At 31.9% G+C, this 18736-nt stretch overlaps 1 protein-coding gene across 4 annotated transcripts in view; it reads right to left on the bottom strand.

Moving 5' to 3' along the window:
- The window catches only part of LOC126892103 (uncharacterized), a 654403-nt gene that overhangs the window by 217609 nt on the left and 418058 nt on the right, over positions 1-18736 (bottom strand). The window contains exon 1 of one of the 4 annotated variants that reach the window (XM_050661540.1): positions 11660-11858. The exons of 2 other annotated variants lie outside the window; for them this stretch is intronic. In XM_050661540.1, the coding sequence (XP_050517497.1) occupies positions 11660-11693 (34 nt within the window). In that variant the 5' untranslated portion in view covers positions 11694-11858. Of the gene's footprint in view, positions 1-2446; positions 2649-11659; positions 11859-18736 lie in introns of those variants that run through there. One more of the 4 variants, XM_050661543.1, reaches the window with a different exon arrangement.

The following is an 18736-nucleotide window of genomic DNA, read 5'->3' on the forward strand; positions in this document are numbered from 1 at the left end:
TTTTTATTTAATACTTTATCACATACAAACGGAGTTGGACAATAATAGACGTTTTAAATGACAGTTGCATAAAACTTTTCATGGTCATCTATATTTTCTAGGTCTACGCAATAAATATTTTGCAGACCTTTAAAAATCACCAACTCAAATTACTCACTTCTGCCGGATATCAAACATCACAGTTAAATCGTGTTAAATATTAAGACGACGTTGTATCCTATAATGTGTATTCCATATTAAAGCTCATAAAGAAGGTGAAGTGAAATGACCTTTTGCCCACATTTTGGGTCAATGTTATCTCAATGTTTGTTTTTAATCACACTTTGTGTTCTGGTTTCGAAAACTTTTCCGGGTATTTTGCAATTTGTTAAGGTCGTGTTCGAAGCGAATATTTTTGGTGATAAATATTCATGGATTCCTTGTCTACATGAATACAAGATTATCGTAAACACAGTATTTTATAAATAATACCTACAGGTGTATAAAGTATACCGATAAAAAGAAATTCAGTAAGGAACCAATATACATATGTGCAATATGTTTTCTTGATGTTGTTCTGAAGCTATTTCCTTGTGGCATTTTTATGATTAACTATTTAGATGGGAAATAAGCCACAATTAAATTGAAAAAATAATTTTATTAACGTTTCGAAGCCCAAATCGGGTTTTATGGGATATGAGACTCAAGCGTATAGAAAACCAACCCACACCAACAGATATCTGAATTACAAATTAAATCACAACATCAACGTTAAAAGGGCTGTAACGTTAATTTTGTAACTTCAAAGGGCTGTAACTTTTTTATGTGCACATTTGCACTAAGGTAATTTTGGTTCAATCGAACTATTTTTGGTCCCAGAATATGTGATTAAATTTATGACCTGTATTTTTGTTACACCCATATTATGTATAAATAAACTATTTTTTAACATACTATATTGCTGGCTGGTCATGTTGTACCAACAGACCGATTATTCTTCTTACAGCTAACATCTTCAACTTCGTTCTTCGCTTAATTGGGTTCAAAAACATCAGTTGGCCGTTCATGACAATTTTTTTTAAATATCTTGACTTCCTGTGAGTCAGTCGATTAGACAGATACTCGTTTCATTCATCTATTGTTCGGTTTGAACCGGCATTCATTATTATTTAATCATTCTAAGAAACGCAACTCATAAAAACGACGTCCGACAAAATTTGTCGTATACTATATTGTGTGGTTCTACGGAAAAAACCTATCTTTCGGCTAGTACCTATACAAATTTTATTTGCTTTTTCATTAAAAACCGATTATTTCCCCAATAAAGTTAATTAACGATAGTAAATAAGTTCTTCAAACTAAGTAATAACAATAAGAGTATTATTTTCACAAAAAAATTTACAAACTTTGCAATGTCTTTTAGTATAAGTGCCTGTTATTTTTTTTACTTTATAAGTACCTATTACTTTTTAGTATTGCAAAACCCGTATCAGAACTAAGGAACGATGCTCAATAGTCATCAAAATGTTAAAGAGAAAAAACAGTCAGTTGGCGACGAACAGCATAAAAGCTAATTTTCATTCATATAAGTTTACAGTTTTTTTTTCTACTAATGTTACAATAAAAAATACCTGGTATTAACATTAGTCTACTAAATGCATTATTAATTTGATAGTTGTTTGCAAAACGAGAGTAAGAAAGATTCGTCTTTTTTTCTTTGTTATTCTGCTTTTCGTAGCACTACAACCCGAGATGGGTCTATGCTGACCCTGGGATGGTGGTCTATGTTGGTTGGGATCAATACGGACAATCTTATTATTCTCGTAATGTTCCAAAAATACTGATATAATCTGACATAGAACTACATAACTTTTTGTAAATAGCCTTCTTCAAATAAGCTTTTGATAGAGTTTACGGAAATAGAAAGTTAGAGGATATCCATGTCCTTGCAAATATACGAGTCTGATACATCCGTAGTAAATAAATATGTCTGATAAAAAGGCTGTATTGTACAAAGATCAAAAGCCGTAGTCTGGGTGGAAGGAGAGTTAACTTTTCCTGAATATACAGATGGTTTAGCTATTAGTAGGAAAAACAAGTTTTCAGGAATAATTAGAAATTAGAAAACACCTGACAACAAATTCTATATTAGAGTATAGAGTAGTTATGATTTTAAACGTATGAACGAAATCTGTAATATGTATTATGCAGTATGCTCTATCTCTATATGTATGTATCTTTAAGAGCGGAAATCAATAGAAGAGCAAGATTGGCATGGGTAGAATTTGGAAACCTCAATCATGACATATGGATGTCAAAACTGGACCTTAACCAAGGCAAATATGATTAAACTAGCCACAACAGAAAAGACAATGTTAGGTAAATATTTATAAATTGGTTCGTTCATCTGTATCAAAAACTATTGGATTTAAATTGAAAACTATTTTAGATGTCCTAATTTACGTACCTTAAACTTATTTTTTTTTTGATGCCATGGCCTCTTCGGATATCACACTTCCACATACTCTACAGAACATTTTATTACTATTTTCACTTAACTACACATCCCAAAACACTCCCTTTTGTCTTCAAAACACTGTTCTTTTTTGTTTTTACGACTGACCATAAAAAGAATTTTTAGAAAACTAACCAACAAAATAATAAGGAGTAACATAAACGAAACGAATCGACTATTTGATTTTCACTTACAGGTAAAACCCACGTTTCTACAATAAAATATAGATTTGAAACAATAGGCTATTAAATATCCATCGTATAAACAAAACAATACGGTCTGGTGTTTCATTATTAGAATCGCAAGGACGATAGATACGTTATCTATACATTATACATTGATAGTTTAAAACAAGTATTAATGTAATAAAATATTGCGCGAGGTCTACAGTCAATGTAATATTATGTACTTAAAAATATATTATGATTATTATTTGATATAATTTTAAATTAAAATTCAAAACCCATAAATTTCACTTAATGTAAGTTTTTAACAATATGTATGTACGGGTGTCCCAATAAGAATGGCTCTCGGCCATATCTCAGGAACCGTTTATAGTAGAGCTTTGAAATAAAAAATTTTATAACAAAGGTTGCCTCAGGAAAAGCCTGGAAATTATTTTCATAATTGTGGGTCCACCGCTAGAGGGCGTAATTGAATATCAAAAATAAAAAAATCTAAATTTTACAAAATTTTCCTAATGAAGGGGCACTAGAAATCCGATTATTGTATTCTTCATCAAATTCTGCGCATATTTGATTTAACAAGTTTAACTCTACCTTTGCAAAGAAGAGGTGGGGGTGAGTGGGAACCTTGTTATGAAAAAATGGCTGTAAGTCCGGTTCTGCTAAATCAAATTTTGAAAACTGGGTCTTGTTGAAGACAGATCTTGTTCTTCAATGTAAGCGTGATAATTTTGAACCATCCTAATAAGTAATAAGCCAGCTGGGAGGCTTTATTTAATTTTTTTCAAAAATCTAGTTTTCTTTGGAAAATATTAAATACAAGTATGCATTTTTAATCATACTTTATAAAATTAGATTAAATTAGCAATAGAATAGCGAAAACCGCATGTCGATACCTTTTTTCTATCTCAAGATATCTCGAGAAACGTGCAAATTTTATACATAACTGTTACTATCACCGGTAAACTAAGTTAATGAAAACTAGTGTGCTGTGGAAAAAAACAAAATAACATTTTCCAGATGTCAACGTATAAAAATATAATTAATTAAAACAACAATATAAAGAGAAACAATACTATTAAAATTAAATAAAACACAGAACAAAAAGAACTACTTAGTGACGACCTAAATATTCAAATTGTTACCCATCATACACTACTCTAGAATACATTATCCAGAGAATACTAAACGCCATTCAAAGCATATCGAGAGCACAAATTGAGACTGCTGTTCAATCTACTCTTGAAAGAGTAAATGTTTGCAACGAAAATGATGGGCAAAAATTTGAACGTTTATGTCATCACTAAATAGTTGTTTTTATTTCTTTGTAATAGGGCTTTTCAACGCTTTTCATTTGTTTCGAGCCTCTGTCATATGCCGTATAATCCGTGTATAATATTAATATACGAGATATGAACGAGGCTCGAAACAAATGAGAAGCGTTGAAAAGACCTAATATACGTTGACAGCTGGAAAATGTTTCTTTGTTGTTTCCATAGCACACTACTTTTAATGAATTATTTCGTTTACCGGTGACAGTAACAGTTATGTTTTTAAATTTACACGTTTTGTAAGATATCTCGAGATAGAAAAAAGGTATTAACATGCGGTTTTCGCTATTCTGTTGCTAATTTTGTATAATTTTGTAATATGGTATTAAAAATGCATGTTTGTATTTAATATTTTCCAAGGAACACTAGATTTCTGAAAAAAATTAAATAACGCCTTCTAGCTGGCATATTACTCAGTAAGTTGGTTCGAAATCATAACTTTTACATTGACGAAAAAGATCTGTCTTCAACAAGACCAAGTTTGCAAAATTTGATTAAGCAGAACCGGACTCACAGCCAGTTTTTCATAACAAGGTTCCCACTCACCCCCACCTCTTATTTCCAAAGGTAGACCTAAACTTGTCAAATCAAATATGCGTAGAATTTTATGAAGAATACGACGATCGGATTTCCAGTGCCCCTTCATTAGGAAAATTTTGTAAAATTTAGATTTTTTAATTTTTGATATTCAATTACGCCCTCTAGCGGTGGTCCCACAATTATAAAAATAATTTCCAGGCTTTTCCTGAGGCAACTTTTGTTATAAAATTTTTTATTTCAAAGCTCTACTATAAACGGTTCCTGAGATATGGCCGAGAGCCATTCTTATTGGGACACCCGGTACATATATCATTTTATATTTTTCTGATTTCTCTACTAATAGGCCAGGGTAATAAGACAAAAATATACGCTGTTCGTGACCCTTTAACAGCCAGGCTACTGACGCGTTATTTCGACAGGTAAATACTACCTATAAGAACATTGTAATACCTATAAGAACAAATTGCAACTATTTCCTGCGTAGGATCTGGAGGCCAAAAAACGGACTCCTTTTTTTTTCAAATAAATGAAAAACTTATGGTTTTTTTTAGTACAAACATCTTCGAAAGCATGAAAAAGCAGGGACGTCATTTGATATTTTCATTGGGGGGGGGGGGCAAGCATTATATATAAAATACAGTATATATATATGATGTAATAATGAAAATTGATGTATTTTTTGTAAATTCAAGTCATTTTCAGGGCCAGGGGGCATTTGCCCCCATCAAATGACGCCCCTGGGAAAAAGCTTTAAAATAGCGCATCATAAAGGTTGATATACTCATTTGTTGTTAAGATAATTGCGAAAGAAAGTCGAAAATGCAAAAAAAATAATTTTGCAATAACTATTGTAAAATTTAGTGTATAGCTTTGAAATTTTTGGCAAATGAGGGTGCTTTGGTGCTTAATATGTGACAAAAATTTCAAAGCGACAATTTCAATTGTTTAAATTTGATTCAAATTGTTTATCCAAGAGAGTTTTTTTTACAATAACATAAGTAAGAAAAGAATGATGTTAGAACCATTCTACATGGTGTCAGATGAAAGAGCATGAGCTAAACTTTCAAATTGGTTTAAAAAAAAATAAATAAAAGATGAGTTTATTAGTAAAAAATAATAATGTAAAAGTATCGTCAATCTTTCCTTATAAACTTTTTGAATATTTTTTTTTCAAAAAAATCTATTTTTTGACCTGTTGCACAACTATTATTTACAGAATTTAAGAATAAGGTTATAACATATTAAAAAATCACTTAAATCGGACAACAGGTTTAGAAAATTCGAGACATCAAAAATGACCCATTTTTAAGGTGTCCGGTTAATTTTGCACCCCAGTGTAGTACAGCAAAAATTAACCACTTGTCCATAGAAACCATAATATGTTAAACAAGGATAAACAATACATGTCTTTGATACCTTGTTTATACTATTATTTTTGACGTTTATCATGTTCAGTGACAGTGACATTAGCGCATTTGTTGTGTTTATTGGAATTTATAACTTATATTGTGTTTATTCATTGAAGTTATATGTATTGTGTTCAATATTATAACATAGTTAAAAATAACTATACAATATAACTTTATTAAATACGTCCACCGATAATAGACATTTCCTAATTATTATACTGACACTACATATCAATGATATTTATAATATTATACACTTGCTTGCAAATCAATCGTGATATTTGTGCCATGATTATAATGGAACAACTATATACGGCTTTTTGCCTGAATTTAACATTGACAAAACAAAACAGCAAAAAACTGACATTGGCCCTTTTAGCACGAAACCACAGAATTATGAATTATGTAATATGACAAAGGCAAGCTGGATGAAGATGCACTATTTATTAGCTGTGTACAAAAACAAAGGATATGTTCAACAATTTATAATATAATGCTTACTTATTTGTTCTCGATTCTCATTTGTATTGGATTTAATAATTTCAAGGTGACATTACTTGCAGATTAATGTACTAGTATGCTGATTATGTGGTATTGGGAAATTAGAACAAAAATCGGAAAAGTGAACAGAAGCTCTCTAAGAAAATGATTAAAAAGTTCAACAAAAGCAAAAAATTTATAATAATATATATTCGATTGGCGATAGATAATCCCGACGGTAAAATGATTGTAAAAAATATTAAGTTTTAGATATTATATCTATCTATAGGAATGGGTAAATAGGTGAAAACATTAGAGTTGGGTCCGTAGGATCAAATTGAAGTGGTTTCAACTAAAAGTAGTTTTAAAAGTTGCTGACCAAAGACTGGAACTAATAAGGAAAAATCCTTGGATGTTATACATAATATTTGTAGAAAATCCTTGATAATTCATTCGGAAAATCATGGGATCCGTTTGTAAGATCTCAAAGAAAAACAAGTTCCACCTTTAGAAAGTACTTTTCAAATATCTAATTCAGAACAAATTGTTAATTAGTCCAGTCCCGGCGCTAGGGAATATGGTGCCTGCCTGCACAACTAACATGGCGCCCATCAATTTTTTTAAATTATTACATATTTTGTAGAACACCAGCAGAAAAAATGGTCATTTTGGGCGCCCGCCTGCAGTGCATCCCTTGCAGGCCTGTATTGCCGACCCTCGTTTTTACCGTTTATTTGTATACGTATTAAGGAGGGGGTATGGTTTGAAATCAACGTATCAAGTACATTTTTGTGAATTTTTTTCGAAGCTATGGTACAAATATTTTATTTTTAAATTAAATAAGCACATTAAGTACAATTCAAAGAATGCTTAGAAAAAAATCCAATCCAAAATATTGGAAAATTGGTGACAAATTTTGACAGACAGCTCACAAAAGAATGGATTTTGCGGTGGACATCAGAACTCGTCACTCGATCATACGAAACAAAAAATTCAAAAAGATTTAATAAGCTTATGAGTTTCACGAGGTCACAACGTCGAGTTTTTTTATTTTTAATGATTTTTGAATTTTTGGTATCACTCAGAAATCAAAAAAATGAAATTTTTGGTAAAAATTTTGCGAAAATCAACAGACTTATTATTGTTGAACAACAAATAAGCAAAAAAAGTAAAATATCGCGACGTTGTTACCTCATGAAATGTCTAAAGAAAATATGTGCAAAATATCAGGTAGATCGGCCCAGTAGTTTTTCAGTTACAATGTCCACCGCATTTGAAAAAGCAGTTTTGAGAAAAATGCGTTTAAAGTTTTGACAACTGCATCTTCATCTTCTTATTTGTCTGCCAAATCGTAAAGTGATGCACATTGGAATATGTTTTTTAAATCGAGGAGTAATCTACAAAAGATAAGGCGAACAGTTGTTTAACGTTTCTCACTATGCTCAAGCGTGCTAGCGCGAAGTCGCGGCAACGCGAGTCAAGGGTAGGGATATTCAACACCCTGTATCTCTGGTAATTTTACTCCGATTATTTTGAAATTTTCAGAGAGTATTCTTGGAAGTATGCACTTTTATTTGAAATAATAAAAAAAATTAAATATTTCAAACCATACCCCCCCCCCCCTTAATAAGAAAATAACTTCTGCAATAAGAAATGATATTGATATTAGTTTACTATGTAGTTTATTTGAATAGTTTCAGTAAAATAGTGTGCACCTTTTAGGGTAATAAATAGCCCGATCAAAGGACAATCTGACCCAAAAAAAAATAAAAGAAGGCTGAAAATTTGGGAATTGGTAGTTGAAATTGTCTATTATTATAAATATAAGAGAAAGATTACAATTCTACATCCCCTCCATTTTACAAAAATGGAAGGGATACCTCCTTCTCGGGGGTGAAAAATATACATTCGAAATAAGTCCGGAACTGGATAAAATGACTAATTCTAAGCAACTTTTCTTCTATAGACTTTTTTCACTAAGTCAATACTTTTCGAGTTATTTGCGAGTGAATATGTTCATTTTTAACAAAGAAAAACATTCTTTGGACGGTTTTTCGCAAATAACTCAAAAAGTATGTAGTTTATCGAAAAAAATTTTCTTAGCCAAGATATAGCTTATAAAAAGGGGAAAAAATGATGTATGCATGAAGTTTGTAGACCCAGTAGAAGCAGAGTTGCAGCTAATGAAATGTAAGTTCTTCTTCGTCAAATTTCAAATCGAATATTTCAACGTGAAATAACCAAAAAACGGAGCACTTTTCGGTGAAAACTCATTATAACTTAAAGTGTTTAAAAAAATATTTATTTTTTTTAAGCTTTTTTGAAAAAGCTTAATGTTAAAGTAAGTGAGTTACGCTCAAAATATTGTTAATTAGCATCCAAATAAAATTAATCATTAACGCTTCACATGTTACTTTACTTATGTATTGTAATATGATCTATAAGTTTCATCGATTCAAAGTATGTACCCCTTTTAGAAAAAAATTGGTTTTAAAATATTTTTTTTATTTTGAAAAAAATTCCAATTTTTTTTGAAAATATCTATCTTAAAAATTATTAGTACCTAATACCAAAAATCTCAAACAGTAATAAAATTATTGTTTTGCTTTTCTGAATATTTTGGATTTCTTGCTTTCCTGTTAGACAAAAATTGGTTATCCTATGGCTGTTCAAAATTTGCATACACTTGTCATTAGTGACTCCTTCAAGCGATTTTAACTACCGCCTTTTCAAAAAGAAGCACTTTGAACCGATAAAACTTACAGATCTTATAAAGAATACACATAAGCAAAGTAACTTGTGAAGCGGTAACGATTAATTTATTTGGGATGCTAATTAGGGGGCTATTTTCGCGATTATTTTTACCAAAAAATAAAAAGGACCAACAATATTTTGAGCGTAACTCGCTTACTTTTAATGTTAGAATTTTTTTTAACAAAAATAAACCTTTTTTTAAACACTTTAAAAAAGTTGTAATGAGTTTTCCCCGAAAAGTGCTTCGTATTTTGGTTATTTCACGTTGAAATATTAGATTAGGAATTTGACGAAAAAGAATCTACTGTTTATTAGTTACAACTCTGGTTGTCCAAAAAACCGTCCAAAAACATGTTTTTCTTTGTTAAAAATGAACATATTCACTCGCAAATAACAGTGAAAGAACTCTAGAACAAAAGTTGCTTAGAATTAGTCATTTTATCCAATTACGGACTTATTTTGACAGTATATTTTCACCCCCTAGAAGGGGGTATGGGATGTAGAATTGTAAACTTTTTCTTGTATAATAATTTAATAATAAACAATTTCAACTACATATTTTCAAATTTTCATCCTTCCTTTATTTTTTTGGAGGTTTTCGTCAAGTTTTGTGTTCTTTGACCGGAAGTCTATTCACATCCGGTTAACTATTATTCCGGATGTTTATCTGACAGATAAGAAAAGTAGCGCCTTTTCAATGGCGACTAAACTTATCTGACAGATAAAATGTCAAATATTTATTTGCCAAACCAAATAAAGTACCGAATACGGAATAAGAAGTTATCTGGAAGATACATTGTGTTGATTGCAATTTGTTATAATACTTTGTAGCTCAACGAATTACGGTTAGATTATATATTCTTTGGTTGTAGGTTATCGCGAAAGTAAAAATATAACATAAATTGTTAAATATTGTTTTTTAGTGTTTAGTGTGGGTAATAGACATGGATCCAGTATTAGAAGATTTAGATTGTTTTGTTAATTTAAATTGTTGTAAGCATTAATCCTTAAAAAATGGCTAAACACAATACCTTAGTAAATAAGGAAACATTGTCTGATGTCAAAAGTCAGAGTTGCATTTCGGTCTGTTTGGCAATCAAATCCATGCTTAATGTTTTAAGTCAATATTTTTGCTTCTTGTAAATGAAGTATGAAGGTGGTGCAGAAGAGTAAGAAGATTTATGTGCCATAATTGAAGAAGCGCCAGAATATGTGTCGAAAACGTTGTTTTGTTCTTAAGAATTATAATGAAATCATCATACAATACAGTCGGAAAAATGAAAGAATACCCATGAACGAACATATAAAACACGCTGTATTTTCCTGTCACCGTGTCACATAGAAAATTGTCCAGTGCAAGTACATGTAACAATAATTATTACATGTACTTGCGCTGGCCAATTTTTTGTCTGACACGGTGACCGGAAAATACAGCGTGTTTTATATGTTCGTTCATGGGTATTCTTTCATTTTTCCTACTGTATGTACTTTTACTGACTTCTTGACATTTTGTTATTTTTCAAATGAAAGCAAAACCAATAAATTTCATAAACTGAGAAGCAAAATGCAAAAATCCAACTTTTGGAAGCAAAACAGATAATTTTCAGTAGTAATTGCACAAGAGCTCTAAAATTATTGAATTTTTCCCGAGTGACACTTTGACAGTTTTAATTTCACGAGCCGACGGCGAGTGAAATTATGTCAAAGTGTCACGAGGGCAAAAATTCTATATTAATTTTAAAGTTCGAGTGCAATTTGTTGCGATTATTTCATGAATAAAACTGTTCAAAACCAAAATTTTATTGTAATTTATTTATGTAAGTACAAATTAGTACAATTAAACACAAAGTTTTTATAAATATTTGACGATTGAAAATCATCACTTTTATAATTTTTAAAACATTAATTGTCATTAATGCCACTGAATGTATTTTTTCGTAGCAACGAAGGGCATCTGACGTAATATACTTAACGACGGGCAATTATCAAAAATTATCGATTTAATTCAGATTTCTGTAGCTTTCTATTGGTCAGAATCTCCTATGAATGAAATAATCAAAATAATAACAACGGAGTTCCTTAGAAATTTGTTGAGAACTCGAAATTTCCTCACAATAATTTACTCAAACATCTAAACCTATTTTACATGTGTATTGCAAATAAAATTTCTCTATATGAAGTGACTAGCATTTTTTGCCCTTTTCTGAAATGTTACACTTTTGGACTTACCGCGTTTAGCTTGTAAGCAGCTCATATTATGTGTCGTTAAAATCTAGATTCTAGATCATTGAATTATGTATGAATCAATGATTCATTTATTGACAACGCATTGTTTCGAGAAGTTTACGACAATGATCAACAATAATAATTGTATTATCGTCACATAGCAGTGACACTTGTTGCCAAAGCCTCTCAATACACGCATAACAACCGACTAATGTTAAGTAATTTCCAAGTAATGCCTACCTTTAGAATCCGCATATCCGTTCTTAGTGCACATTTTGTCACATTTACGCAACACAAGTCGCGAAACAAATTGCAAAAGCAGAACGCGCGACCGTGTCACAAGCGCTAGATTGCATACATGATCTTCGTATTCGATCTGTCAAATCACTGCCGAAGGATTAGCAACCTCGCACTGTGTGGGATGCCGACCAATGCGGACTGGCGACTGGGCTAATTCAAACGGCGAATGCCTCTTACCGCGAAGGAACGCGAGGCGCTGTTGCCGATTGTGTGTTTGTTGTTTGGGATCGCTGGATCGCATATGTTTACGAAGCGCCGGATGCCACATATTTTTTTTTGGTTCTTTATTTTGGACGAGACGACGACACCATTTAGTAATATGCACAATATGCAGTGACTATTTGGTTTCTTACTGTCGCATTTTAAATGTTATAAATGATTTCTATGAATTCATCATCTCGTTGTTTTAAAGTACATACAAAACAGTCAGGCGCGGATACAGTGGGGGTCAACGAATCCATGGACCCCCTATTGTATTTAGTCTATAAGTATTTTTTTATTATTTATTATTTTTTCTGTTAACTCTAAACTTTAAGCCATCAGTACAACACTAAATTACACAACCGCTTCCAAAAATTGAACGAAGCCATAAAATCTAATACAATAGCCTTCTCTGAAAAATAATCTGCAGGCGCATTTGTTTGGGTACCGGTGGAACCATAAACAACGGAAATATTTTTCTCTATTCAAAGAATAACAAAAATGATACTTTAAAATGCAAATACATTACACTCGTTATAAACCTTATCTCATGAAAAGTCACGTTTAAAATTTGCGATACAATAAAGATATAAAAATTTGTATTTTACTAGATAATCCATGCGCACCTACCCATTGATGGAAAAAAGGTTAATCTTTATGGAAAGAACGACCAGTGAGATTAATAGTCGTGAATTGCCTATCAATCCTTTTGATACCGTAGGTAGACTTCTTTTCATGAGCATTTTTCAGTGCGTCACAAATGATAGAAAAAAAGGTAAGTCCGTGATAATATACATTTTAGTGACATGACCACAAACCATACATACTTATAGACGTTTCACGACCATGTTAATCTTTCGGATCGAATTAACGCCATCTCTTGATTGGAATGGGAACTAAGTTGACAAATTTTAGTTACGTGAGAATTTAAAATTATAAATTTTGCGGGATTTTTGATGAAATTTCGCAGGAAATTAAAACAACAGAAAGACAATTCAATGTTTTATTCCATATTTTACTGAAAACTTCAAATATTCCAATTTGTTTTCAAAATGCTAAACACTATTATGTGTCACGTGAAAGCACTGATGTGTATCGAGTTGAATGAAAATTTTTGAAAGAATCTTGTACATAGGATGATTGTTTAGATAAATATTACCTTATAATCTTTTACAAACTTCCAAAAATATATAGGTCCGAAATGTTGATGACACACACACTTGTCTATTGGAATAAACTGTTTCAGGATCTATTATAGTTTTTTTTTAATGTGGAGAAACACAACACGGGATGATGAATGTAAACTAAAAATTCTACTCATAAAAATGGAGAGGAGGTTAATACACTTATTAAAATTGTGATTAAATCTAATTAAAAACGTAACACCACTATAATAAAATAATTAAGCCACAAACTGTAAAATAAAAAGTAAATAACAAATTAATTTAATTGTCAACTGTCAGTTGTTAAATATGACAAGAGAATTGACTGACAGCGACATCTCTGGATTGAAATGGTAACTAATTTGCTGTCTTGACCTTGACAATTTACGTGAAACGTCTATGAGTATGTATGGTTTGTGGACATGACATTTTAGTTAAATCTGACAGTTGTCAAATTTTATTTGCAATTTGGCATGAAAACAAATCAATTTTCTTTATTGCATTTATAAAATGGTATTTTCTTTGATTTGTATAGTCTTTTAAATTGTTCAGATTATATTCGTAGATATATTATAATATAATTCGCAAATTATTTTATTTTCGATTATGGCGCCATCTATTGACATCTAGAATAAATGTTATAAATGTCACCGACGTGCGTTTTTTTTGTCACATACAATTTAATGCGTTAGAAAGAAATCGAAAAACTGTGACGCACTGGAAGATCCTCATGAGAAAAAGCATATCTGGGATTATATAGTGAAAGTTGATAGTTTAAAAGTTGATAGAAAGATGTTTAAAATATTTCCAGATTAACCCCTGGCATCACATGACATCAACCATATTGGTTGGAAAATTGAAGGTAGACCTTACATGGCAGAGTTTAGGTGACAACTGTTGTCACCTAAAAGGATTTTCGGAACGGAACTTCAAAATCAAATAATATAATGTAACCCCAACTGTTTAAAATCAATTTAAGGGTTTTTACCCGTATATTTTGGTGGCTTAAAGCATGTAAACCTGTGATAACACTGATGATGGAATATTGATTCCGAAAACGTTTTATAATAAACCCCTTTTTTGGGATTTTAAATACATATACCTTTTACAAAATAAGATTTATATTTTTTTAGAAAAATTTTTAATGTTCTTTAGTTATGTCGAAATACTGTAAGTTAAAAAGGTGCAAAATAAATTTCTCCTATTTTAAGATTTTAATATAAATACTATTTTTAGTTCTGAATTATCTTCTAAATCAAAATAAGCCACAATCCTTCAGTATTCACTATTCAGATTCAGGTATATACACTTTACTCCCAAAATTATAATCATAATATAAAAGGACAAAGGACTGGTCATAAAATTGATATCGGTAAATCCGCATCTGCTGGTTAGCACATTGTGTCACAAGCTAGTAAAACCAATTCAAGAATTCTTGAAAATTGACTAAACTCTGTTGCCAAATCTATCCGCTAAAAACAAATTTTCTAATAATTTTGATTTTTCGGTAGAAAAAAAATCGGCAGATTAAGAGGAAACAGTAGCGATCAACAGGTAGCGAAAACGCGTTTCAAGATTGCGGCTGTAATTTTGAATATTTTTTCGAGATATTTTTTTTTATTAACTCCATTGAGTACAACAATCTGCCCATTGGGCATTAAGCATTTGTTATGGTAAAAAATACAGACATGTAGAGAGTTACTCCAGTGAGTAACCTCTTTACAATTCTAAAACTAAAATTTTACCAGTCTGAATACACTTTTGATTACATTCAGTTGGTTAAGTCGGACGGCAGTTGCCGTTTTAGTCTACGCACTTCAAAGACGTCCCGCACATTTAATTGTCTGGCAAACGCATTAGGATGCACTAACACTCGTTCACAGTATTTAACACTAAAACGTTGTATGGCTTCTTTCACGAATTCTAGGGGGATGTCGTGTTGAATCACCTCGTTGGATACATAGTATGGCGCATTGACCATGGAACGCAGCACCTTGTTTTGAAATCTCTGTAAGATGTTTGTATTGGAGACGCTAGCAGTGCCCCATAGCTGAATCCCATAAGTCCATATGGGCTTGAGGATGGACTTGTAGAGTAAAATTTTGTTATCCAGAAATAGTCTGGAATTGCGTCCAATGAGCCAATACATATTTCTCAATTTAAGTCCAAGCTGTTTTCGTTTGGTAAAAATATGTTTTTTTCAAGTAAGGCGGCGGTCCAAGTACATGCCAAGATATTTAGCGTCCTCGGATTGAGGAATTAGACAATTATCAATATATACAGGGGGGCATGTTAGCCATATCAATATATACAGGGGGGACATTTCATACTAATGAAATAAAAAATTTTAGTACATAGTTCCAAAATGACACAAAATCTAGGCATCGGATAAAAAAGTTTATTTGAAGAAAGTGTATTTTTGTAATCTTCTTAATGGCGGTACAGGCTCGTTTTTTTAATATTGTATTTAATTACAGAGTAATTTCCACTTATTAATATATTTTTCAAATTGGGCTCTGTACCGCCATTCTTTATTATATTACGAATACGTGTGCCAAATGTCTCGAAAAAATATTCAAAATTACAGCCGCAATCTTGGAACGCGTTTTTGCTACCTGTTGATCGCTACTGTATCACCTTAATTTGAAAATTAAGAATTTTGATTTCTTGGTAGAAAAAAAGGAGAATTAGGTAGATCGGTAGATTTAACAGGTATTCGGTAAATCTACCGAAAAATCGGTAGCTGTGGCATCACTGTATTTGAGGTAAGTCTGGCCCCCCTATTATGAATTTCTAGATCCGCGCCTGCAAACAGTCATGAATACTGTGTTTGGAAATTATTGAGAGCACAGTTTTCATGACATAGCTGATAATCCCTAAGGTAAGGGTAATGTCGTAAACCAATAACGAAGAATCTTAAAATTATTTGAAATTTTCAGTAATTTTATTAAACTAATAATATCATATACAATATCCGGTGCTCAAAACGACAAACGCCGATATGGATGTCAAGCCCAAAAAACCATTCAACATCTTACCGGAGGCTGCCAGGCATTTCTGCAACTGAGTATAAGGAACGGGTAGGTGACTTGGTAGGAAAGATCATTCATCAAGAGATAGCCATCAAACTTCAAACTGGGACTTCTCCAAACAAACCATCTCCCATACTATTAATACTTTTCCAAGAGTATGCTTGAGAATGACAACTATTAACTATACTGGGACCGCACGGTGCTCACAGACCAAACAGCGGCACATAATACACCAGATCTCGTATTAGTTAATAAATAAACGAGACAAACAACCCTCATTGATGTGGCGATTCCTAACAACAATAATCTACGTACTAAATTTACTGAAAAGATCGCCAAGTACAGAGATCTGGAAATTCAAATACGGAGACAATGGAGAATGCAAAGTACTCAGACAACACCTATTATAGTCTCTACTACTGGAGTCATTCCGAAGAACCTCATAGAAAAAATAAAATAGCGGGGTCTGAATGAACATCTCTATAAGACCATGCAGAAAGCTGTACTACTCTTGACGGCCAGATGTGTAAGAAAGTTTTTGGGAGATACTCCTGCATACCAAGTCACCAAGGGCTCGATAACACGGAAAGAGTTCAGAGTTCAATCCTTTTGATACCGTAGGTATCTGGGATGAGTGAATTTTCCCCTTACAGTGTGTAAGTCTGGATATCAGGTGTTAACTTTGGTAAGGTTATACATAGTATCTTTTAACGTATACAATATCATATAAAAAACAATATTAACCAAGTACCAAGTGACTTCATCATCATTATCATTTGGCTCTACAACTCTATGTGAGTCTTGGCCGCGTTTACTATTTCTCTCGATTGTTGTCGGTCCTGAGCAGCTATTTCCCATTGCTGTACTCCCATTTTGCGTAGATGACTGGCTACTGCGTCTTTCCATCTCTTTCTTGGACGACCAACTGACCTTTTGCCTTTCTCTTATTAAAAACCTATTTTAATGAAAAAGACCGAACTATACGGTGATAAAAAAAAGGTCTTATAGTGAAGTAGCCAACCTTTTAACTATAAGGTTCTGAAGGTGTTTTCTTGTGGAATATCTAAGGTAAATATTATGTTTATATAGGATTACTCACAGTTTGGTTGTAATGGCAATTACATTTTTACCTAAAGTATTTGACGATTTCCACTCTGGACGATTTCCACTCTGGAAATCGTTTTCAAAAAATTAATCAGAAAAGAAAATATGTTAAAAAAGGTGTGTATAACCATCATGCCAGTTGTTATGCCAAAATCAAAAAGTTAATATTAAAGTACTTGCCTATGTTGTTTTAGGTAACAACCATGCTTTGGCTGAAAAGATATGAGGGTGAATGCAAGGGCAGATCCAGGACCGATTTTCGGGAGGGGCCATGAACTTTTTTTTACATTACATAATGTAAACTAGCTGATTCTTCCTCCTTCCTGTTTTCTGGTAAGTTCCTTAACTGAGGTGGGCGTTGTCACCACTTGCTTTATTCTCATGTGTAATGTTGGATATTTTTACATTGTAGGTCAGTTCGTTGTTTTCTATGTCCTGTATTTAAGCTGATGATGGCTTGTAAAAGCCGAAACGCGTCCTTTTATGTTTTTTAACAATAATAAATAACCTTGTGGTACCTCTTCGAGTTTTTTTTGTAACTGGTTGATACGATTTTGATGGCTGTCAAGGTCGTTCTAACAATTGGCACTTTGTAAAATTATCAACATTTTGATTTAAAAAACATCCTATGTCATTCTTGAAGCTTCTGTTACTTTCTTTGTTCAATTCTAGTCCAGAAAACATATCCCTGTTTTGTACATATATGTGTTTGAAATTAAAAACATTTGAACTGTAAATATTTAAATTTATATTTTTTTAAATTGTCGGAGGGGGCCATGGCCCCCATGGCCCCCTCCCTGGATCCGCCCTTGGGTGAATGTTTTATGACATATTTTTTATGATACGTCAAATTCTTATTATTCTGACATTTTTAGCCTAAATTTATAGCATTCTAAATAGCTGACATTTAATGTCAGCTTTTTAGATATTAAGGCCATCAGTACATAATTCGCAAATATTTTACGGCTATCCCTACTTTTTCTGTCGTTACACGGCAAATTACGTGTAGTAAAATTCACACTGGTATGGATATGTAAACATTACTAGAATGTCATTCTACTTGACAATGTCATTATTGCCTTTAAAGAGATGGCTTTTGAATGTTCTTGGATAACTGTTATTTGTATAATTGCAAATTATTAATTCAGTTAATAAATGTGATAATTTTTTCACAAACTATGTATTCAGTGATTGTAATAATTTATATGTACAACAAAAACTAATACTCAATCGAGAAAAGAGGAAAAGTGTTAAAGTGATTTTTTAATAATATATTGTTACTATGGAACGCTTACAATTTTGAACATCTTTAACAACAATATACTTGGATCACATAATATATCCTGATGTATTCTCTGCTTGGATCTTCCACAAATAATAAACAATAAATAACTTTTTATTAAGTTCACGTCTTAAATCAATTATTTATCAAATACATTATCAATATTATTTAATCAATAACTCAAAATATTCCTGATGTCATGTCAAATATTTAAAACTATCACTGTCTATATTCT

This window comes from Diabrotica virgifera, chromosome 9 (genome assembly GCF_917563875.1).
Source record: "Diabrotica virgifera virgifera chromosome 9, PGI_DIABVI_V3a".
NCBI lineage: Eukaryota > Metazoa > Arthropoda > Insecta > Coleoptera > Chrysomelidae > Diabrotica > Diabrotica virgifera.